Source organism: Falco cherrug, chromosome 11 (assembly GCF_023634085.1).
Source record: "Falco cherrug isolate bFalChe1 chromosome 11, bFalChe1.pri, whole genome shotgun sequence".
Classification (NCBI taxonomy): Eukaryota; Metazoa; Chordata; class Aves; order Falconiformes; family Falconidae; genus Falco; species Falco cherrug.
In genome coordinates this window covers 15,541,478-15,561,565 of record NC_073707.1, presented here as the reverse complement: position 1 = coordinate 15,561,565, position 20,088 = coordinate 15,541,478, and the positions used below count along the sequence as shown (strand labels likewise).

Below are 20,088 nucleotides of genomic sequence, written 5' to 3'. Positions count from 1 at the left end.
TATGAAGAACTTATTCAAAGCCAACGTTATAGTCTTGGAAGGTACCCAACTGCTAACATGCAGACTACAAGTATGTTAGGTCATATTAGAAGATCCTAAAACAGATCATTTTGACATTTTTTATGGCCACCGTTTGAAATCCTAAGATCAAGCCAGACATAGGAAAATAATGTCCTCAGCCCAATAGCTCAAAAACAAGCCCACTTAGCTCAAAAAAAAAGTTGATGTTGATTTCTGTAATCTATCCATAAATACTGTACTCTACACCGAGCAAACACACAACATGTCAAATAGACTAGAGACAGATAATACAGAAAATCTTTAAGGAACAAATTACACAGCTATGAAAAAAGAATCAAAGCAAGTCTTGAAAGGAAGTTTCTCTAACAGTGTTTTTTTTCTAACCTGTTGCTCCTCGGCTATTGGTCTGGAATGGATTTGTTGAAGGTGCCACTGGGGCAACAGGGGCAGCTACAAATGGATTTGTGGAAGGTGTTGCTGAAAGATTAAAAACATTTTATTTAATAAAACCTTTTTGTAATAGCTAATCTGATTCACATTAATTTTATACAGTGACAGACAAGCATCTCAAATTACATGATAAATTGATAATTTATAATAAAATGCTTAATCTGAAATGCATTAGAACACTAGCACTTTTTTGCCATTCTTTAGTAACTTCTATGTCACTACAGTTAAAGTATAGTACTATCAATTAAAAATCAGTAAGATGTTTGCTTACAGTCCACAAAAGGCATCAGTAACACTTACATACCTCCAAACGGAGCAGGCACACTCGAAGATGCAGGCTGTGTCTGTGCAGTAGCAGCCACGGGTACTGTTCCAAAAGCATTGCTGAAAATAATTCATACATTCAGTGAAGTCAGAATTGCTTAACAATTAATCACAATTTGCAATTGCTGTTGGCATGTGAAAGAATAGAAAAGGAATGCTTACATGCAGTTTGCAAACTGCAGTATAATTCACTGATGCCAGGAACTTAGCCCCTGATGCCAGGGTCAGAGACTATAACTACTGCTGAGCAATGAAAAGTCACCTCCACCAGCAGCAGGAAAAAGAATACTGAACAGGGGCCACCAGCATAAAGGTTGCAAAGCAGAAGCTCTAGGGGCAGCTGCAATACCAAGCAGAACTATAACAGGCTTTTGGTATTTATTACTTCAATGATCTAAAAAAGTGGTTGGCACCATTTACATTACAAATATCTGAATATATTTTTTTTTTGCCAGGGATGATGCTATGGTTTTCAGAAGGCATGCAAATATTCTGTATAGGAAAATGTTACCATCTAACAGGTTTAGCGTGTAATGACTAAAAAGGTGCAGAGAACATTCTGCTCACAGAAAACGTTCTTAGTTTTATCTTACAATATCCTATCAGGCAGTACTGCTATTATTTAAAACAAAGGATGCAGTTTCAGTAGTACCCCTAAACCCATTCAACATTTCCCCATTTAGATAAGAAATAAAACCCTGTTTGAGAAACAACTTTGAGCTACTTTTCTTCATATTGCTGAAGTCAGTGTAGAAAGTCAGCTACTTCTAACAAAGTACCTGCTAACATTACTGGTGGAAGTATATGCGTTACTAGAGGTTGCTGTGGAGCTGAACACGCTGTCTAATTCTGCTAGAGCTGCATACTTGTCTGAAGATGCACTTGACTGATTTGGGGCTGACAACGCAGGACCTGCTGACGCTGACACTACTGTACTGAAGCCACTTCCTTGCTCACTACCACCTAGAAAGAAAGAAACCAGATTAAAAGTGATGAAGATGGTTTCATTTTCTGCCCTGTCAACTTCGAGAACTAAATGGAAGTTCATAGACAGTTTAAGTTTCAGACTTAAAAATTAAATATGTATAGGGCATAGAGGCAAGTGTTTAACAAGCCATTTGCTATTAGCAAAGTGTCATGTTTCTATAGATACCAAGCAGCAAAGAGCCTCTGGTTTCCCTGGAAACTAATGACTCAATACTACCATCATCTTCAACAAAATCTAACAAAACACTGCCAAATAATCTGTTTCAGAACGAAGTTCCACATGACAAACCAACACAAGTTTTTATACACCATTTGAGAAGGAAAAAGTTACAACACAACTAGGTGTTTTTCCCCTTCACTTAAAAAACAACCAAATCCAAGCATCACTGCCACTGCTTCGTAAAAAAATAAAGCCAAACCTTTTTGTGACAGAGGTTAAGAAAGCTACTCTGCAGTTCTCTGCAACTGTAGCTTTTCATTCAAGAGCCTTTGCTATAGGTTTATATAAAATCCATGGTTATATCTTTATGCATGTTTTCATCATTGCAATAATAATTATTTAGAGATTTCCACTCAAGTTATTTATCTTGATAGGAAGTACGTTCCCAAAAAATCAGTCTTCCGATATCCTTTTGGAGTCATGTTAGTCTTAAAACTTACACATTAAGGGTACACAGACATGAAATTCTACCGATATAGAAAGGACATTTTGAAATACGGTTACTATTCTGACAAGGACAGCCACCCTCATGGTAAGCACACACATGTATAATAAGCATGTCAAAGAATAAAGTTTAATACCTTGCCCTGCACTGAAGATATTATCTAAATTAGCAAGAGCTGCATATTTGTCAGCTGACTGGAGATTCAGTTTATTCACTGCAGCTTTACTGGCTGCAGTTGCTGTTGTGTTGCTCTGAGAAGCATTGAAGGCTCCAAAATCAGCACTGGAGGATTTGGGGAAGTTATCAAAGTGAGCAAAGTTAGCATTCACTGATCCAGCACTTCCACCTGTAACAAATCAAGTTAAACATAATCAACACTCCAACACTAGAGAAAGTCTCTCCAACTCTAACTGACAGCACAATAATCCCACCTCTTTGCGGTCACATGAGGCAACATGTTCCCCATCCCCATCCCACACGTTTAAGACTTTCTCAATTCCTTCAAAGTTACATTGGGTCATCAGAAAAAACACTTTATTTTAAAATATTTTTCAATCTGCAGATGAGGGACAAAAAAACCCCAACACCCAAGCTTCAACAGCTTAAGTCAGTCATAATTTGATCTTGAGAAACTGTATGTTATTTATTAGTTCCTAAAGTAATTCCAACAATAATATTTCGCTAGGAAAATCAGCATTTGTCTGAATCTTTAATATTTAAAATACAGAAGCTTCATTTCCCTGCCATGTCTAAGTAAAAGCCACTATGTGCATTTACTTAATGGTACAATGTTTAACCATTTCAGATGTCAGTCATCATTCTATGCAAAAAACAGTGCTTAGAAGTCCAAGAGTAACATGATTTCATGCCAAGATCTGGAGAGATAGTTTTGTTCTTTGTTCTCAGATTTTTAGACTACATCCAATCAGGGAAGAGGTGAGGGGGAAGACAACACAGCTTTTTGTACCAGTCTCCACTGACGTCAGAGATACATAAATCAGTTTTAAAAATCTGACTTCGGTCCACACAACTGAACTTCAGTTCAAATATGAAACCACAAGCTTCCATCTCTTCAGTGTTCAGACAATTTTATCTAGGTAGGTCACGTACTTAATGGAACAACTCATTTAAATTTAAGTGTATCACATAACAGTTGGTTGAGGATTCCACTCAGACTACAGAACACACAACTTTCTAATAGCATAATCAACAAGTTAAAATATATACAACAGTAGGAATGAAAACGCTATACTACAATGGCACAAAATGAAGCAAGCCGAGTTTTCCACTGTGTGGAACTTACTGTGTACAGCCTGGAGAGGAAAAGCTGAAGTAAATTCACCAAAACTGCAGCTAGATGAAAGCGTTCTGAACGCTGGACAGCCAGAAATTGTGTGTGGGTTAAAGTTAACATAAGAAGGGAGAAAGAAAATTTGAAAAAAAAGTTTAAAACAACACCACACTCAAAAGAAAAAAAAAAGGAAAAGAAAGTCAGTCAGCCAAAGATCTAGACAAACAGCAAGTGTAAGCTCAAGCAGAAGTTCTAAAGCATGATTAAAGGAAAGCAAAATAAATCTTAACAATAGGCTCTACACATGAAGCCAAACATACTGAAGTGTGTGCATATGTTATACATACGCATAGACATACTTTTTTGGTACTGTGATGTGCTTTTGGGTCTACTGAAACACTTCTCTCACAAGACAGTCAATTCAATATTTATCAAAAGCAGTATGGTTTAGTCTTTTCATAGTTATTTCAGGTGTAGAGCTAACAAACACATAGTGCCATAAATCAGACTTCTGAGTAGCATTAGGAAGAAAAAAAAAAAAATCAACACCAAACAGAAGGAATTCATTTTGAGTTTCCCCAGAGCTTCAGGTGGCTTGATTGCATTAAAGCAGGCAGATGCAAGAAATGAATTCAACTCGAGTACCTTCCAACATAAAGGTAAGGATTATTTTAATTAAGCATTAATCAAAAGCGCTAGGAGTTCTACCTGTATTTTGGGGCTGAAAAGAAGACTGACTTGCTGTGGGGAAACCTCCAAAATTACTCGAGCCACTAGACTGTCCAAATGCATCAAAGTTTGCAAAACCTGCATTTGCAGAGTTCTGTGCTGTAAATCGCAAAGGAACAAAACATGTTAATGGATATGGGAAATAAACACAAAAACAGATGTATTATCTGAACTCATGGTCATGATAGCCTCCGAGGGTTATGTTCCTGCCCTGTAATTTCTTTCTACATGAAAAGTCATACATTATATTCTACAATTGAAAGCTGCCTTTGAACAGGTTTTCACACGTCACCTTCACAGACCTGCACCCATTAATGCTACTTCTCCTACACTTGCTACTGCTCACAACTGCGTGACATGAAGTCCACTTCAGTTTAACCCAGAGTGTCTGCAGTGGTGGCTGATCAGGGAAAAAGAGCCAAGAAGTACAGAATACCAGATGTATACCTGTAGAGCCCAAACCAGGTAATCATTCTAAATGCTGGTTTCCAGAACTAGAATTTGTGGACTACCCAAACATTTCTTGCAACATACTGACAATTTGAATTTCTCATACACAAAGTGCTTCTTCCTTGGGTGAATGTAGTTTGGCACCACTTTGAAAGTTTTGGCTAGGTTTATAAATTCATTTCACTGGAAAATTCGGTTTTCAAAGAGCTAATAAATCAGAGTACAGAAATACAGAAAATCAATACCAATGTCAAGAAGATAGCATTCAGAGTGTATCCACAAAATAAAATCCAAGGAAATTTCAAATAGAATGTCAGTTTTCGCCTTCCTTCATGCCATACTATAGGAGAAAATAAAAATTAACACCCATCTAATTTCAAACAGCTGGACATTCAAGCATCTATGGATTCAACAGGAATTGTGTACCTAACAGATAAACTCCACAGAAAGTCTTAAACACTATTATAAGCAAGTATTAAGGGAAAAAAAATGTTTTTAATCAAATGCAAACCAACCCCAATATACAGCTAACTTGAGTTACTATCTAAAGAAAGCCCACAAAACACCCTCTAGAAAAACAGATGGCAATACATTATATTTTTGGGTCTGGAGTAGTCTATTCTGGAGGGATTTTTGCAGATTAAGTATACACAAAAACAATAAATTATGCTGACTGTTTAAGTACAGTTACTTAATAGTCAAATAATGCCAATAAAAAGTTGTATTTCACTTAATTTCTATTTTAAAAGCATCTGTGCTACAGATTTATAAATCAAAAGAACATTTTTTTTTTTTACAAACTACCATCTTCCACAATGCTGCTAATGTAAATGAAAGTGCAAGTATTTCCCTTCACAGGGGATACGGGGAGAGAAGGTGAGGTCTGACTATACTTGGTACCACTTTTTATCAGAAGTATATCACGCATATTGGGTCTACGTAGCACCGTTTTGGTAGCAGGGGGCTGCAGGGGTGGCCTCTGCGAGAAGAGATCAGAAGCTGCCCCCCTTTCTGCCAGCCAGTTTGTGATGGCTCCAAACCAGACCTGCCACTGCCCAAAGCTGAGCCCACCAGCAATGCTGGCGGCACCTCTGCGGTAACGTATTTAAGAAAGGGTAAAAACAACACTGTGCAGCAGGTGTGAGATGAGGCCAAAAAAACATGAAACACCACTGCAGACAGCAAGAAGAGGGAGGGGGAAGAGGTGCTCCAGGTACTGGAGCAGAGACTCCCCTCCAGCCCACAGAGAAGACCACAATGAAGACTACTGCTGTCCCCCTGCAGCCCACAGAGGACCACAGTGGAACAGATACCCACACTGCAGCTGATGGAGGACCCCACACCAGAGCAAGCAGAGATGCCCTGAGGGAAGCTGGAGCTTGCAGACAGCTCACACTGGAGCAGGGTCCAGGCAGGAGCTGCAGCTAACGGAGAGGAGCCCATGCAGAAGCAGGTCTTGTGGCAGAAGCTGTGACCCTGTGGGGGCCCCCACCAGAGCAATGCACACCTGAAGGGCTGTAGCCCACGGGAAGGGCCGTAGCCCACGGGAAGGGCCCACACTGAAGCTTATGAAGGACTGTATCCCACTTGGGGGGGAGACATCCCACAGCGGAGCAGGGGAACAGCATGAGGAGGAAGAAGTGGTACAGAAGATTATAAACTGACAGCAACCTGCATTCCCCATCCCCCTCGAAGGTAGGAGGGACAAGAGTCAGGAGTGAAACTGAGCCTGGAAAGAAGGGCTGAAAGTGGTTTTAGGTTCTTTTTTATTTATTTTTCACTATCTTACTCTATTATTAATTGGCAAATTAATCTTCCCACAAGTCGAGCCTATTTTGCCAATGACTAACTGGCAAGCGATCTCCCAGTCCTTATCTTGACTCACAAGCTTTTTCTTCGTATTTTCTCCTCCCATCCTGCTGAGGAGGGGGAGCGAGAGCACAGCTTGGTAGACACTGGGCAGCCAGCCAAGGTCAACCCACCACAGCACCAGAGTCAACAAGTGGGTGGAGGGAGGGAAATCAATGAAAAAGCAAGGTCTTGGGCTGTTCTAAAACCTTCACCTTTAAAAGTGCACATGGAGAAAAAGTTGACACAAACAGAATAGTTGCTATTATCATAGCATCTGTATCAGTTCAAACAGCATTCTACAGACTTCAGCTCCCAGTTCTACAGTTTGGTTTTTCATTTTTCTTTTTAAACCAGTAGCTTCAAGAGGAATCAATAATGCAAGGTGCAACCAAATTCTTAAAACTAAGCGATGCTTTTATCCCTATGTATCGACTTCATAGAAGTCCGATGTTTGTTGACATTTATGTACTTAATCCTATTCGGTCACTCCTAGAATTGTGCTAATTTTTTTTGTTTTAACCACTCACACAAACAGAATACTCTGTCAAGACTCTGAAATGAAGTATCTTTTGGATCTAGATTAAAAACTGGAACATATTATATTACAGGCCAGTTTTACAATTTTATTGCAGCAGCTGACACAAAGTTTGCAAATGTGCCCATGTTAAAACAGTAGAGCTGTAAAGACTCTTCTGCAGAGCATTCAGATGTTAATCTTGCTTTATTTTATGTGGTAAGGTTTAAACCCATGTAAAAATCGCACAAAGGTAAAGACCAGGTAAGACTTGTACTTTCCTGTACCTGAAGAACAGGTAGATCAGCAATTCCAAAATTCAGATACCCACACAGAAACCCAAGAACAACCCTAAGTTAAGGAACTGCAGTGGATTACAAATTGACATAGATTTACAACTGCTGTGGTGACTGCAGATCAACGAGGCAGTACAAAAGCTATCTGGCTAAAGCTAGCTCAAGTATGACAGCACCAGTCATGGCAACACAAGCTGCCCCCTACAATCTTTGCATAGTTTCTTCTGTGAGGTTTGCACTACTTAGCGTGGAATAAAGGCATGAAATATTCTAAAACCAAAAAAACCCAAAACCAAATAAAGTCCACATATATTCAATTACAAAACCGAAAATAGTTCTCTAGAAGACAATGCTATGCTGTACTGTTTTTCTTCCAAGTAAAGCCTCTTTTCCCTTGTTATCTGTGATAGAATTTTGTTCTGCTTTTTTGAAGTCTTTTGTGCAGGTCTCCTACTCCATTAGTTTATAGAAAGTATACATGCCAAATTTTTTTCTTTTTTGTTGCTATTACAAGTCAGTAAACTTCAGAGAACAGTTATCTACCAACATCTTCAAAATCTCATCATTTTGCAGAAGTTATGGAACTTTCTAAGTTAAATACAGAGTAAACATAAGGTCAGCACATCTCCCCTTCCACATGCAATACTGTCCAGAGCCAGCTTAGCACATTAGAAAACTCAGGAAAAAAAAAAGGAACATATAAGAAGTTATGCTCTTCCTGCATAATTTTCAAGCTTTACATCTACACTTTACAGATCACGGCACAAGTTTGTTAGTATTTTCCTATCAGCCGCTGCACTCAGTTGTGCCTGAAAATTGCAGAAACAGTAACTCATATCAGAAGACCTTAAATCTGCTGGTGCTTTTTAATTATTTCTTTAGTTAACCATAACGTACATAATGGTAAAGAGAAGAGTCCATCCCCTGGCAGGCATAGCTAAAACCAAGCCCCAAAACAGGAACACTGGACCATAAACTTTGAGAAAGGAGTGCTGGACTAAGTAAGAGTTCTTCCACCCTCTGCTGTAGCGTGGGATTAGTAACAAGAGTTATGTACTTATAGAGCTCTCAGATGCTCATTTAAAATAATTTTCGCCAAAGCCAGTGGAATGATCAACCCTCCCTGTGTTCCAAAGGGCAGAGTCTGTAACATTTCATTATTAGTTTCAGTTAACACTACCCTGTGGTTACTGCACACGTAACAAGCCTTACAAGTGTTTTACTCCAGCAAGTCAGAAAACTGTTTCAGATAAACCAGTCTGCAACACACATTCAGCTATCATGCTCAGCATTAGATTTTTGTCTTTTAGAAACTGATTTACCAGCCCTGAAACTGTTATGGGTTCTAAAACTTACAGAGTCACGGGAATGAGCACAATATTTAATTACTGAAACAGAAAACTAGTCAGTACAGCTGAGTATTCCTCTCAGTTTTGATTTTCAGCACTGATTTCAAACAGAAATTATCACTCTTTCGTAACATTGTATTTATTTTGGAATATTCATATTTCTCTTTATCCTTTTAAAGGTTATCCAGCAGAAATGCAGTAAAATTTTACCTAGATTTGGAACACAGCATTGGAATACTGCTTCAACAGAATTTTCATATCCCAAAACCCAGTAATTAAGTGTATATAAGCACAGCATCGTTCAGCAACAAGTTTGGAAAGAGTAAGAATTAAATATCTGCAGCCTCTTCAGTAACACTGTACAACATTGGCTAGTCAGCATAAGTTCTCCCAGATAAATATACCACGAAAAAGATGATTAACATAAAATCTTATATTAAGGATTTTATAAAATACATTGCAACAGTAATTCATATTCTGTATTACTGAATTCAACCAACTTTCACAACTATTTTTTTTTAAAGTTAACTTTGAGAAATCCTTGATGCTTTGCTCAGTTCCTTAGGTGTGCCTTAAGCTCCTTCCATCACACCTCCTCTCGGCCGTTAACAATTTCAGGACTGATTTGCAAGAAATGTGTCTTACTCTTGTTGGCTTAGCAGCATCACAGTTTCCTTCAGAAGAACTAGATAAAAAGCCCATTCAGACAAGGCAGGCAAAGGTACTTTCCCACAATTACAATGCAAGTTAGCAACATACTTCAGTGACCACAGAATCAAATTTTTCTTTAGGATAAACTTCTATGGCTCAAGAACTTTGGCTGAAAATAAACCCTGAGGGCTCAATATGTTTTACTGAAGTCATTCTTTAAGAATTCAAGGCCCACCCCCATCCTCAGTCAATACATATGCTCAAAGCTTGTTTATTCTTCCTGGAACTACAGAATACTACACGAGTAGTATTCAGTTTTCAAATACACACAGACAAAAGAGGAGATCGTTCTTTAAACTGAGGAAGCCTTTGGTTTTCTTTTGACAAATTGACAGTTATTGTCAATGCATTTGAACTCCCTTGAATAAAGTATCTGTATCTGCTTTCTTTCTGAATGTTCTTCCTAATAATTTTCAGAAATAAAATTGACGGTCTAATATCAGCCTCTCCCCGAACTCTGTTACTCATCCTCTCACTCTCTCACCCAGAAAATTGAAAGTTCTAGTAGTAGGCAGAAACAGTTTAATAATACATGTCATTGAAAATAGCTACAGCAACTCCCACCTCAAAAAGCAGGATTAGCAGCCTTTGTGTCTTCAACCTTTCTTGATAAACATCTAAAGGAAATCTTGAGCAATACAACACTCAAGGCACAGCAATTACATAAGCTTCATGAAGTTTAGCATAAAGTCAAAAATTAAAACTACATTTTATACATTTAAAAGGGACGGGGATACACTGTTCAGAATACTTACCTGTATGACTGTTGAAGTGTGCAAAATTAGCAAAATTTGCTGTAGCAGTTGACTGAGGAGCAGCAGCAGCAAAGATATCTGAGCCAAGGTCACTGAGGAGGTCAAATTGTTTCTTTTCTTGTTGCTGCTGTCCTTGAGATCGAACTACAACAGGAGACTACAAGCAACGTTTCAATTAGCCAATACAAAAAAAGCTGATGTTTTACCAAACTGACTTTTGCAAAATACTAGAAGGACAGACTAAGCGTATTTCTTTAACAAGCCATTTACTGCTGAAGTTTAAGGTGCTGTACACGGCACAGACCTTCTTCCCATAGTATGAGAAGGATCTATTTATGCTACTATGGTGGCTTTTAAAGGATCTCTGCAGTAGATTTCCATGGATTAATAGGGCCTAGAAGAATACAGGAGCAGCATATAACCAACTTCAAAATTATGTAATTAAGACTGCAAATACAAGCAATAAAACTTAATTTTACAAGTCGGAAAACAGTTATTCACTGCATTAAGAAAGTCTTTAGAATTCAGTATAGGGAGAGAAAAACTGAAGAATTTCATTAGCAAGGCTGCAAGCTACAAATTTCTACTGTGAGTCTCGAGAGGTCCATTCAAGAGTTGCCTGTATCATAAAAGTAAAACAGTTTTTCAAAAAATTGTCTTCCCTCCAAAATTTAAGTACATAGTATTGTTTGGCTTTACATAAAAGCACACAGACACTCCCCAAAAGCCACCTGATAAAGACAGGTACAGAATGCATTGGAAGTAATACAGAACATGCATGCTCTTCATGCACATATTCACTATTAATCTTATGGTTAACAGTATCAGCCTTTTTACTGTTTTTGAATAAAAAACCAAACATGAAAATACATCACATTAAGTCCAAACTGTAGAGATATTTAAGCAAAAGACAATCATATTTAAACTTTTCAATCGCACTGGAAAATTCTGCTTATCGAAAATAACCACGTTAAAAAATCAGTTTGAACAGAAACAAGCTTAATTTAGGATCTGGTCTGCAGACCGTGTGCTTCAACAAAATACGTCACAAAGTTGTCTTTAGTGGTCATGTTATTAAGCAACAGTTGTTATTGCAAGAATTCTTGTACCACTAAAAAAGTACAGCTGAACAGTTCTGTGCTCTTCAGCTCTGTCATTACTCACTTGGCTAGGTGTGCCCTTGTTTAAGTGCAGTGTGGGTGCAGCTTCTCCCAAGAGAGATTTGAGTGGCTTCACCTCAGGTGTGCTGCTTGTACTACTAGCAGAAGACCCCGATATGGATGCGTGAACTGATGCCACCACCTTCGCTTGCTCTGGAGGAACATACCTACATTCAAAAAGAGCCATGTTTTTTACAAGTTTAACATGAAAAGTTCTGCTCAACATTCATACAACTAAAGTGTGAGAACTAGCAGATCTCAGCTTTGCTATTTTAACCACTGACCCTGAAACAAATTCTACCAGTAGTTTGCAAAATACCCATTTAAATATGCCAGATATTTTTTTTAAATGGACTAGAACTCCCAAGTCATCAATATTTTATAGCACTTATTAAATGCAAACTTCCACCTCCTAATAAAAGCCTGCAAAACTTTTACTTTACACTGTTGTTGACATCCCCTTAAGCCATTTCTGTTCCATCGATATGAACTACACATTGAGAAGCTTCTTTATTTGTCTTCTCCGCTTCCTGTAGGAGCTCTGAATAAAGTCCAGAAATCATTTTACATTACAGAGCTGTGCAATCTAGTCCAAAGAGCACACAGGAAGGAAAGCACACTCAAAAACATGAGGCTAACCGTGCATCTTCACTTCTTGTCATACAGGCAATCTTCATAATTGTAAAGCGATCTTACCATCTTTTCTTTTCGTATTTCTCCTGTAGAAATTCCTTCACTTTCTGTGGATCCCTGAAGTCTGGAATTGCTGATGATCTATCATCAAATAGGCCTAGCCAAATCTGTTTGCACACCTTATAAAAAAAATCACCACGGATTAATCAGAGAAAATACCTTAATTCAAAATCCTATTTAAGTTTCCAATTGTTAATACATCAAACCATTACAAAGCGCGTGGTTGTACATTTTTTGTTCCAGACTGAACCGCTTTAACAACTGACTGGTGCACCATGTACTGGTCTAAATACTTAGAAGTTGAAAGACCATCTGTCACAGCAGGGCAAGCAAATCCTAGTATCTGATTTCACCAAATACAGCTTTTACAAAATATTTGTTGTATGTAAATAAAAGGGGGGAAGCACCCAATTTCTACTTATGATCTTTAAGACTCTTTTCCTTCACCTAATTCTACACACTGCTTACTTGTACTTTGGCATTTCAACAGATTCCATACGCCTTAAGCCCCAGGTGGTAGTTTTTAAGGATTTGAGGTTTAGTATTTATACTTAAAATTACTATTTGAGTATAAGAATTTTTTAAAAAAAACAGCCTTTCATTACCATGATGCAGCTTCTGTGGTATCACATACATTTAATTTGAGTGAGGGTATGGAAGAAGGGGGAAAGAATACTCTTGCTCTGCTCTAGTTTTCTAATTGTAGTTGTGAGTGAGCAAAAGTTGAACCAATTGCAAAATTCTCATTACATTCAGCCTCAATTCCTGACCAAAACTAGAGGAAAGATTACTGTTCTCAAAGCTAAACAAAACACAGGAGGTGTCACACTTAATGTTTTCTTTAAGCACTTAAGACTGCTCTGCAAGTAACCTGAACATGCACCCACAACATTAGCTGCCCTCTAAAAACAAACTCGTACCATTCTAGAACAGGTTTCTTCCAGAGGAGTCAAAAAAGCTTGTTATGATGCATACATTTTCTTCCCACACCTTTTCTGAAGTAGTCCTGACCATGCCTCTCACATGCCTCCTACAAATGTTGCTCTCTATCCCTCCAATAGTGTCAGGTTTTCAGTGTTGTCCCCCATGACCTTCAGAGGAAGCATATGTTTTATCTAACAAGCAAAAGCTGTATAAACAGATTGCCCTGAAAGCTGGCAAATCAAGGTAGAAGCTGGGATACTTCCACTACATCTTCTCCAGAGATGTTTTCTTCTTTACCTGACCAGCTAACTTCACCAAAATTGTAGCAACTTAGCATCTTCAGAAACTCTAGTTATCAAATGTGATCAATCTCATAGGTCATTTCAAAGTTTGCTCAGGATCTGAGAGATTAGAAAGCATAAGTATGCATTTCATACTTGAGGTCTTGATTTTATATAGCCTATTTGCACATCCAATACTCTATAGTCCTCACTGTCATCTAGTGGATAGATACAAACACCAACAACGGGCAATAGATCTAATGATCAAAGGGTAGTTCTAAAATACTGATTTAAATACTCATCTAAAAGTAAGAGCAGTAGTTCTTTCTTCAAATAAACTCAGCTATTCAGCAATCATACTCCACAGAAGGGTTAAGTTCAATACACCGATTTGAGTTCACAAATTTAACAGTTATTATATGCAGTATGGTAATATATGAAATTAAACTGAAGGTATTTGTACAAATTCGTAAGATAGAAACTTAGAACAGACCTGTGACTTTTTTTGGCTGAAATAACTGCTAATAGCATGAAGCACTATTTTAATAGTGGCAATCTTTCACATATGCAGTACTTTTTGCTGACAAAACTTAGGAAGTCAGAACACTTACAGGTATAGCTTTAAACATCTGCAGTGGATAGTCTGATGTGGGCCAGCAGCAGTATTTCCATACTTGGATTTGTGAGTATAACTGTACCAACTAGCAGTCACATGATTGTTAGGGGGAAGAAAAGCCCTGTTTGTGGCTAGAATATGCAGGAGCTGGTGTTGCTCAAATCTACAGTCCTCCCTCCCCAGTACCAACTTCAGTACTGGGAATAACATCAGGAAACACTGAAGAAAATAAAAAGTTGCTCCTAATTTCAGACAAACAGAAAGACAAGTGTTAGAAAAGCCCCTACTTGATCCCATACCTAGCAGAGTAACACTCGGGGCTGTACCATGATCATCAATCTGCATACAGCCTAAGGTGTGCTACTGAATGAAAGAGGTGGTCCTCTTCTCCACCCACATCAGGCCATTAAATGACTTCCTCCTATCACCCAAACAGGTGAGATCAAAGAAACTCATCACAATTAACATGTCACTAGTACCACTGAAACCTGTACTGACATCAACTCACAGCAACAGTCAAACCACAATCCAGTTTTTCACCTTTCTCCCTCTCAGTTTTCTGCTTCACCTTCACCTGAAGTGCCTAAGCTTTCGGGTGAGGGCGGGGGGAACCAACCACAAAACCACAACCAACTCCATGTCAAATAGTCTCAAGCCTTCCTGACCACTACAGACAATGTCTACACAAAATCAGAAAACAAGGTCCTGGGTGACTTCAGATCATTACCAGCTAACGAGCTATAGCAGATAAGAGTCCTGTGAATATGCAAACAGGTAGGAAGCAGGACCGTGCTCTCCAAACACTTTGTTGGTTTAAAATGATGTAAGCTTCTTAGAGGCATCAATTCTTGCATTACATTGCAATTTTTGCAAGCCTTCAGAAAGCAGGTTTCCAGAAGTGTTTCCTGGAGCAACTGATTTCTTCTGAATACCTAAACACAAGAGCAGTAGCAACTGAAATATGCCTTAAGTCACTATTACAGTTTATTTAATTAAACCTGCCAGGCACTTTATTGGGTTTCTATTACTGGTAGCAGAGAACAGTATTACTAATGGGCAGTACACACCAGCACATGATCACCAAGCAAAAGAACCTAGATTTAGTTATACACGCTTCAGCAAGAAGTTCTCATCTTAACAGAGTTTGACAGCAGTAGCTATACAAACCAGCTAAAACATTTACTTTACCACACCAGAGATGCAAAATTTCACTTAACTTTCTTTACCCAAAGAGTTCTCAGAGAAAGTACAGTTTCTTAGGAGTCTTAAATACAGACAAGTCCTTTAGAAAGCCAAATTTTATAAAGCTTTAGTATCACACAAGAGATTACTAAAAGGCACGGGTTTGTCTATTTCTGTATGAAGCACCACACAACACTTTGAACATCAGCAGCCGTTCCAAGCAAGCATTCAGAACCCAGTAAAAGGCTCATTGTCTTCCCCTGTTTGCTGGTGACCCGTATGCTCTTTCTAGCTATACTTTTGTTACCATCATCTGACTTGACAGGGATCCACAATACTGCATTGACCATGCTTCAAGCAAGCCACAATACACTATTTTCAGCTATCCACAAAAAAAAAAAAAAAAAAAACAGCAAATGCCAGGGTGCTGTGCAATACCATCAGATGAAAAAAAAAGTGGAAATTAGAAGTTGTCAGAGACAGAATCCGCATAGTCATAAAATTGTCATTTTTTGAACTAGTTATCTTTCCATAGTCTTAAATTAAGGAATTAACAGTATTGAGCCTCATGCAAAAAAACATTTGCTGTGAGAAATGTGAATATTTTTACTGATCTGGCCATCACATTTATTTCAAAGCTATTTATAAGTTACTTCTATGATAAAGATCAAGGAAATTATGCCATACAACTTGCTGTTGGGAATGATCACTCATCATTCACATCTTTGGTGTCCTTATTACTCCCTACTAATCCCAGCTTTTAAATCCACTACCTGAATTTGACAGCAGTTAAAATACTAAAAGATTAAATGTAACCAAAAAAAAAAACCACAAGTGGAAACTTAGTGAAGTCCAACTGGCAGTTTCAGTTGCCAATTCCTCAACATGAGCTTCAGGTCTAGGTTCTGTCTGGCCTGCCAGCTGCCTAGGCAGGTCACCTGAACAAACCAGCGCACAGGTATTGACAGCATGTGCTGGCTCTTGCCCAGCCATTACCTGGGGGACATGGGGAAAAGTGCAAGGCGGCTGTAAAGGACATACAAATCTGCACAAAACCTACCTTTAAGTGACCAGTTGCTCTACTAAACACAAAGGTTTCTTCTTCTTAGTTTTCTAATACAAAGTTACTATTTGAGGAAAAAACCCAAGGAAGTAGTTTTCAAAAGAAGCAAAAATTCAGAACAATGTATACTTTGAGAAACTTGAATTTGATATCCCAGAGAGCAACTATTTCAAAACACCCCTCCAACTACCTCATGCATAAATCAGAACTGTAGAGCTGATTCAGAAAATGCTACTGCCCAAGTTTCATGATTCCTCTGAAGCTCCATTTTAACAGAATTACTCATTCCTTTGCTTTTACAGATAATACATGAAGAAGCATCCCAACTGACCACAAAGTTACACAACACTACTATTATGAAACCAGGCCTTAAATTTCTATGGCTTTCTGAAATCCTTCTACACCACACCATGTTCTTGGGGATACTCTGGTTCAGCCATTTAATATTAATATTGTTCTTTCTGCAACAGCCACACAAATAATCCTCTGCTCAAAAGCTCTGTTCATTCACCAAAAGCTTTGCTATGCTCCTCCTTTTGATAACCAAGGCTCTATTAAACAAAATGGTCTGCTTAGAGGAGCACAGCCTGGCAAGCTGGAGCCAAGAGTAAACACTGAAGTTATGTGGAAGCCCCTAGAAACAGTGGAACATATCCAACAATCCATAATCATTGTCCACTGTCCCTGAAAAGTATAATTAGTCCATGTCCCACTGGTTCACCAATGCAGCAAGAAAAAAAAACACAACACAAAAAGACAGCATTGAAGTCAGAATGATTAAGCTTATGCAGCATTTGAAAGTCTACTTTTGTTGAAGGTTGACAGAAGCAAGACTTTGAAGTTTTGCCTGGCTCTACTGTATTGTGAGACCTGCAAAGTAACAAGACAAAGGGAAGTTTTATGTTGTCAGGTAACAATAAGTAGAAAACAAGACTCAGCAGTTATCTTCATGAAATTTAAAGGTTTATGAGAATCCTTCTACAACTGGTTTAGGAAGAACAGTACCTGTTCTCTGCCAACAAGCTCCAATCCTACAAGGGATGTCATTAGACATTTGGCAACTAGACACTGGGAAGTTCAGAATTAGATAAGTACAGCATGTAGCAAAGTGGGAAAGAGAATCGCAACCAGCTTCAACCTACTCACCCTGACCTAGATAAAAAACCCAGGAGGTAGCGAGGCAGAAACTGCAAGTTGCCATAACTTAAATATATCGTAAAAAGGAGAAATTGGGCCAAGTGCATATTGTATGTTATAATAAAGCCTTTACCTGTATTTTTCTTCATACCATTGCTTTCCCTGAATCTGCACTCAACAGCTATTCTACTTGAGGGAAAAACTGGTTTTTTGCTAGAATAACTACTTATCTTGTTTTCCATACACTATTTAAGTTTGTAATCCCACAGTTTGAGTAATTAATTACCCTTGTTCTCAGCTTTGACAAAAACAAATAAAAAACTCATCCCATTTATGGCACATTTGGTACTCCACAAAACAAACTTGACCAGAAAGGCTTCTGGTTTAAAACCCAGACTCCTAGTAACATTACAAGCTTTCAGGAGTTCCAAGCAGGTTTCAGAGGCTGAGGAACATAAACATACCTGTTCCCACCAAAGTTTAGCTTTTGCTTCTACATTTGTTGTCATGGTTTGGAGTGTGTGTTTACAGAGTAGGGAAGGATGGGCATAATAAAAAGTGTTAATTAAAAAAAAGTCAGCAGTATCCATCAAATTCTGCAGAAAGCCTGCAACAATCTGAGATTTCAGTTACTTCTGTTCCAGTGCTAAATATTTCAACTACCAAGCACTTTACTATGTCATAACTATTTCACTGATACAGATCTCCAGTGTGTGTGGGAAGGCGGATATGGGAGAGACAAAGGCCTTCTGCTTACACAACACATTGAGCCACCACACTTTAGAAACTCCTGTTAACATAGTTGTGCTAGTTAGGAATAATAAAAATTCAGTTAGGCCGGAAAAATTAAAGTTGTTGCTTATGAAGCCGCCTTCTGTTGTGTGTGGGGAAGGCAGCATGGCAAGGGAAAGCTATAACAGAACAAGTACTTCTGCTGGTGGAAGCTGCACTTCAACTAGAAAAAGCACACTACTAGACCTACAGCACTTCTTGCTCAGACCCAGACATATCATTGCATAGGAAGATTACACATCAGTCTGGTTTAAAAAGTTCTAACGAGCTATTACCTTTCAGGAGGCTGGTAAATGTCAAATTAGATTTCTTCTTTTCACCCTTCCCCCAATAAAATATCCTCAGTTATGCACCAAATGTAATGCTGACAGTGCAAAGAACTACCGATTACCACACAACAAAACTATGTTCCAAAACATAACACTCACCACAGGAAGAAAGATTTGGAAAGAGTTCCCTTATGTAAGCAAGTTATAGCTTTGTTTAGTAATTCAGTACTTCTGATGTCAGTATTATTCATTAATCTCTGTAGGTTAAAAGAATTTTATACTACCAGTATACTGATTTCAAAGCCAGTTTGGGTCCACAAGTTATAGCTGCTTCCATAAGCACAGAGTCTGCTAACAAAGACGATGTTGTACACACAATCAGCTCATGTATCTCTGTATCGTATTAGTAGAACCATGGATGTACTAATAGGACACCTGACTGCACAGCTCATGCTGTCAGGACTTATCAGCTCCAGCTTAGTACTGCTCTCCAGGGTTTCTAGGCCACATTCCATAGTAAATGAGATTCCAGGAAAGCATTTTGGTCAGGCCAGATACCAGCTCTGAACCAGCCTCATACTGCTACTAGTTCTGCAAGACTGGGGAAACCGGTACTTGCACAGGTACTATCAAGAATCAGAAAGACTGGCACCAAAACAAAATTAAGTACTGTTAAAACTAATCCCAAGCAGTTGAGCATACCTGCATAGTGTTCCACTCATTAGCTCAGGTAAACATGATCTTTGCCCCCACAGGAACACAGATTTTCCAAATACAAGACCATTCAAATAATTTTCTTCCACCATATGCATACGAGAATAGGCTATTTGGAAAGGTTACAAAATATCTGGCATTTTTCAAAAAGTGTGGTGCAAAAATAAACTATGTAACTGGTCTGCCTCATAAAACTACTTTTCAGCTTCAGGGGAAGAATCTGAAGAAATAGTCACAGCTATAATGGCAAAGTGAGATTAGTACTACCTGCACTTTCTGCTAACAGCGAGTTCACTTTCTACTACGACTGCACTACTGAATCAGAGACCTAATCGACAGTAGCATCATTTGATTATGAGTATTCAAACACAACCACCTCCATACCACTCTTATTCCTAACATGAAAATACCTCACACTCCTCATATGAGGAGGATGAGGAGAGGAAAAATCCTACCAGCGAGTCAGAACGGCCTTTAGCCCTCAAAAGGGCTTCAGAAGGCACCTGAACGTCTGTTTGAAGACATCTCCATTCTTGCTACTACAGATGAGTAAGCAACACCAAAATATAGATGTCTTCTAATAATGGTAAAAAGATTTTAAAATTTTTATTTGAAGCAGAAAAAACTCATCCAAAAGAAGTTACCTGTGCCAGAAAGACATTCCTCAGAGGTGTACATACAGGGAAGATGGTGTCTCACACCCGAGGGGAAGCTGCTCTGAATAATCTCTTCCCAAATGAGTTGCTTTGCAGAAGCCTTTCAGTAACTAACATTTTACCCACGCGTGCCACAAAGATGGCAATTTGCAGCAACTGTGGAAAAGTTACTATTTCAGATATTGGGAAACTACTTATTTTTAAGATA

The 20,088-nt window shown here is 38.5% G+C and overlaps 1 protein-coding gene across 7 annotated transcripts in view; it reads right to left on the bottom strand.

Moving 5' to 3' along the window:
• The window catches only part of AGFG1 (ArfGAP with FG repeats 1), a 36,684-nt gene that overhangs the window by 4,497 nt on the left and 12,099 nt on the right, over positions 1–20,088 (bottom strand). For 2 of the 7 annotated variants that reach the window (XM_055723550.1, XM_055723552.1), the window contains exons 3-11: positions 12,250–12,365; positions 11,558–11,720; positions 10,394–10,550; positions 4,447–4,566; positions 3,751–3,822; positions 2,584–2,793; positions 1,575–1,758; positions 776–855; positions 406–498 (exon numbers count right to left, since the gene is read on the bottom strand). In XM_055723550.1, the coding sequence (XP_055579525.1) occupies positions 406–498; positions 776–855; positions 1,575–1,758; positions 2,584–2,793; positions 3,751–3,822; positions 4,447–4,566; positions 10,394–10,550; positions 11,558–11,720; positions 12,250–12,365 (1,195 nt within the window). The remainder of the gene's footprint in view (positions 1–405; positions 499–775; positions 856–1,574; positions 1,759–2,583; positions 2,794–3,750; positions 3,823–4,446; positions 4,567–10,393; positions 10,551–11,557; positions 11,721–12,249; positions 12,366–20,088) is intronic. The other 5 variants (XM_055723553.1, XM_055723555.1, XM_055723556.1 and 2 more) reach the window with 3 other exon arrangements.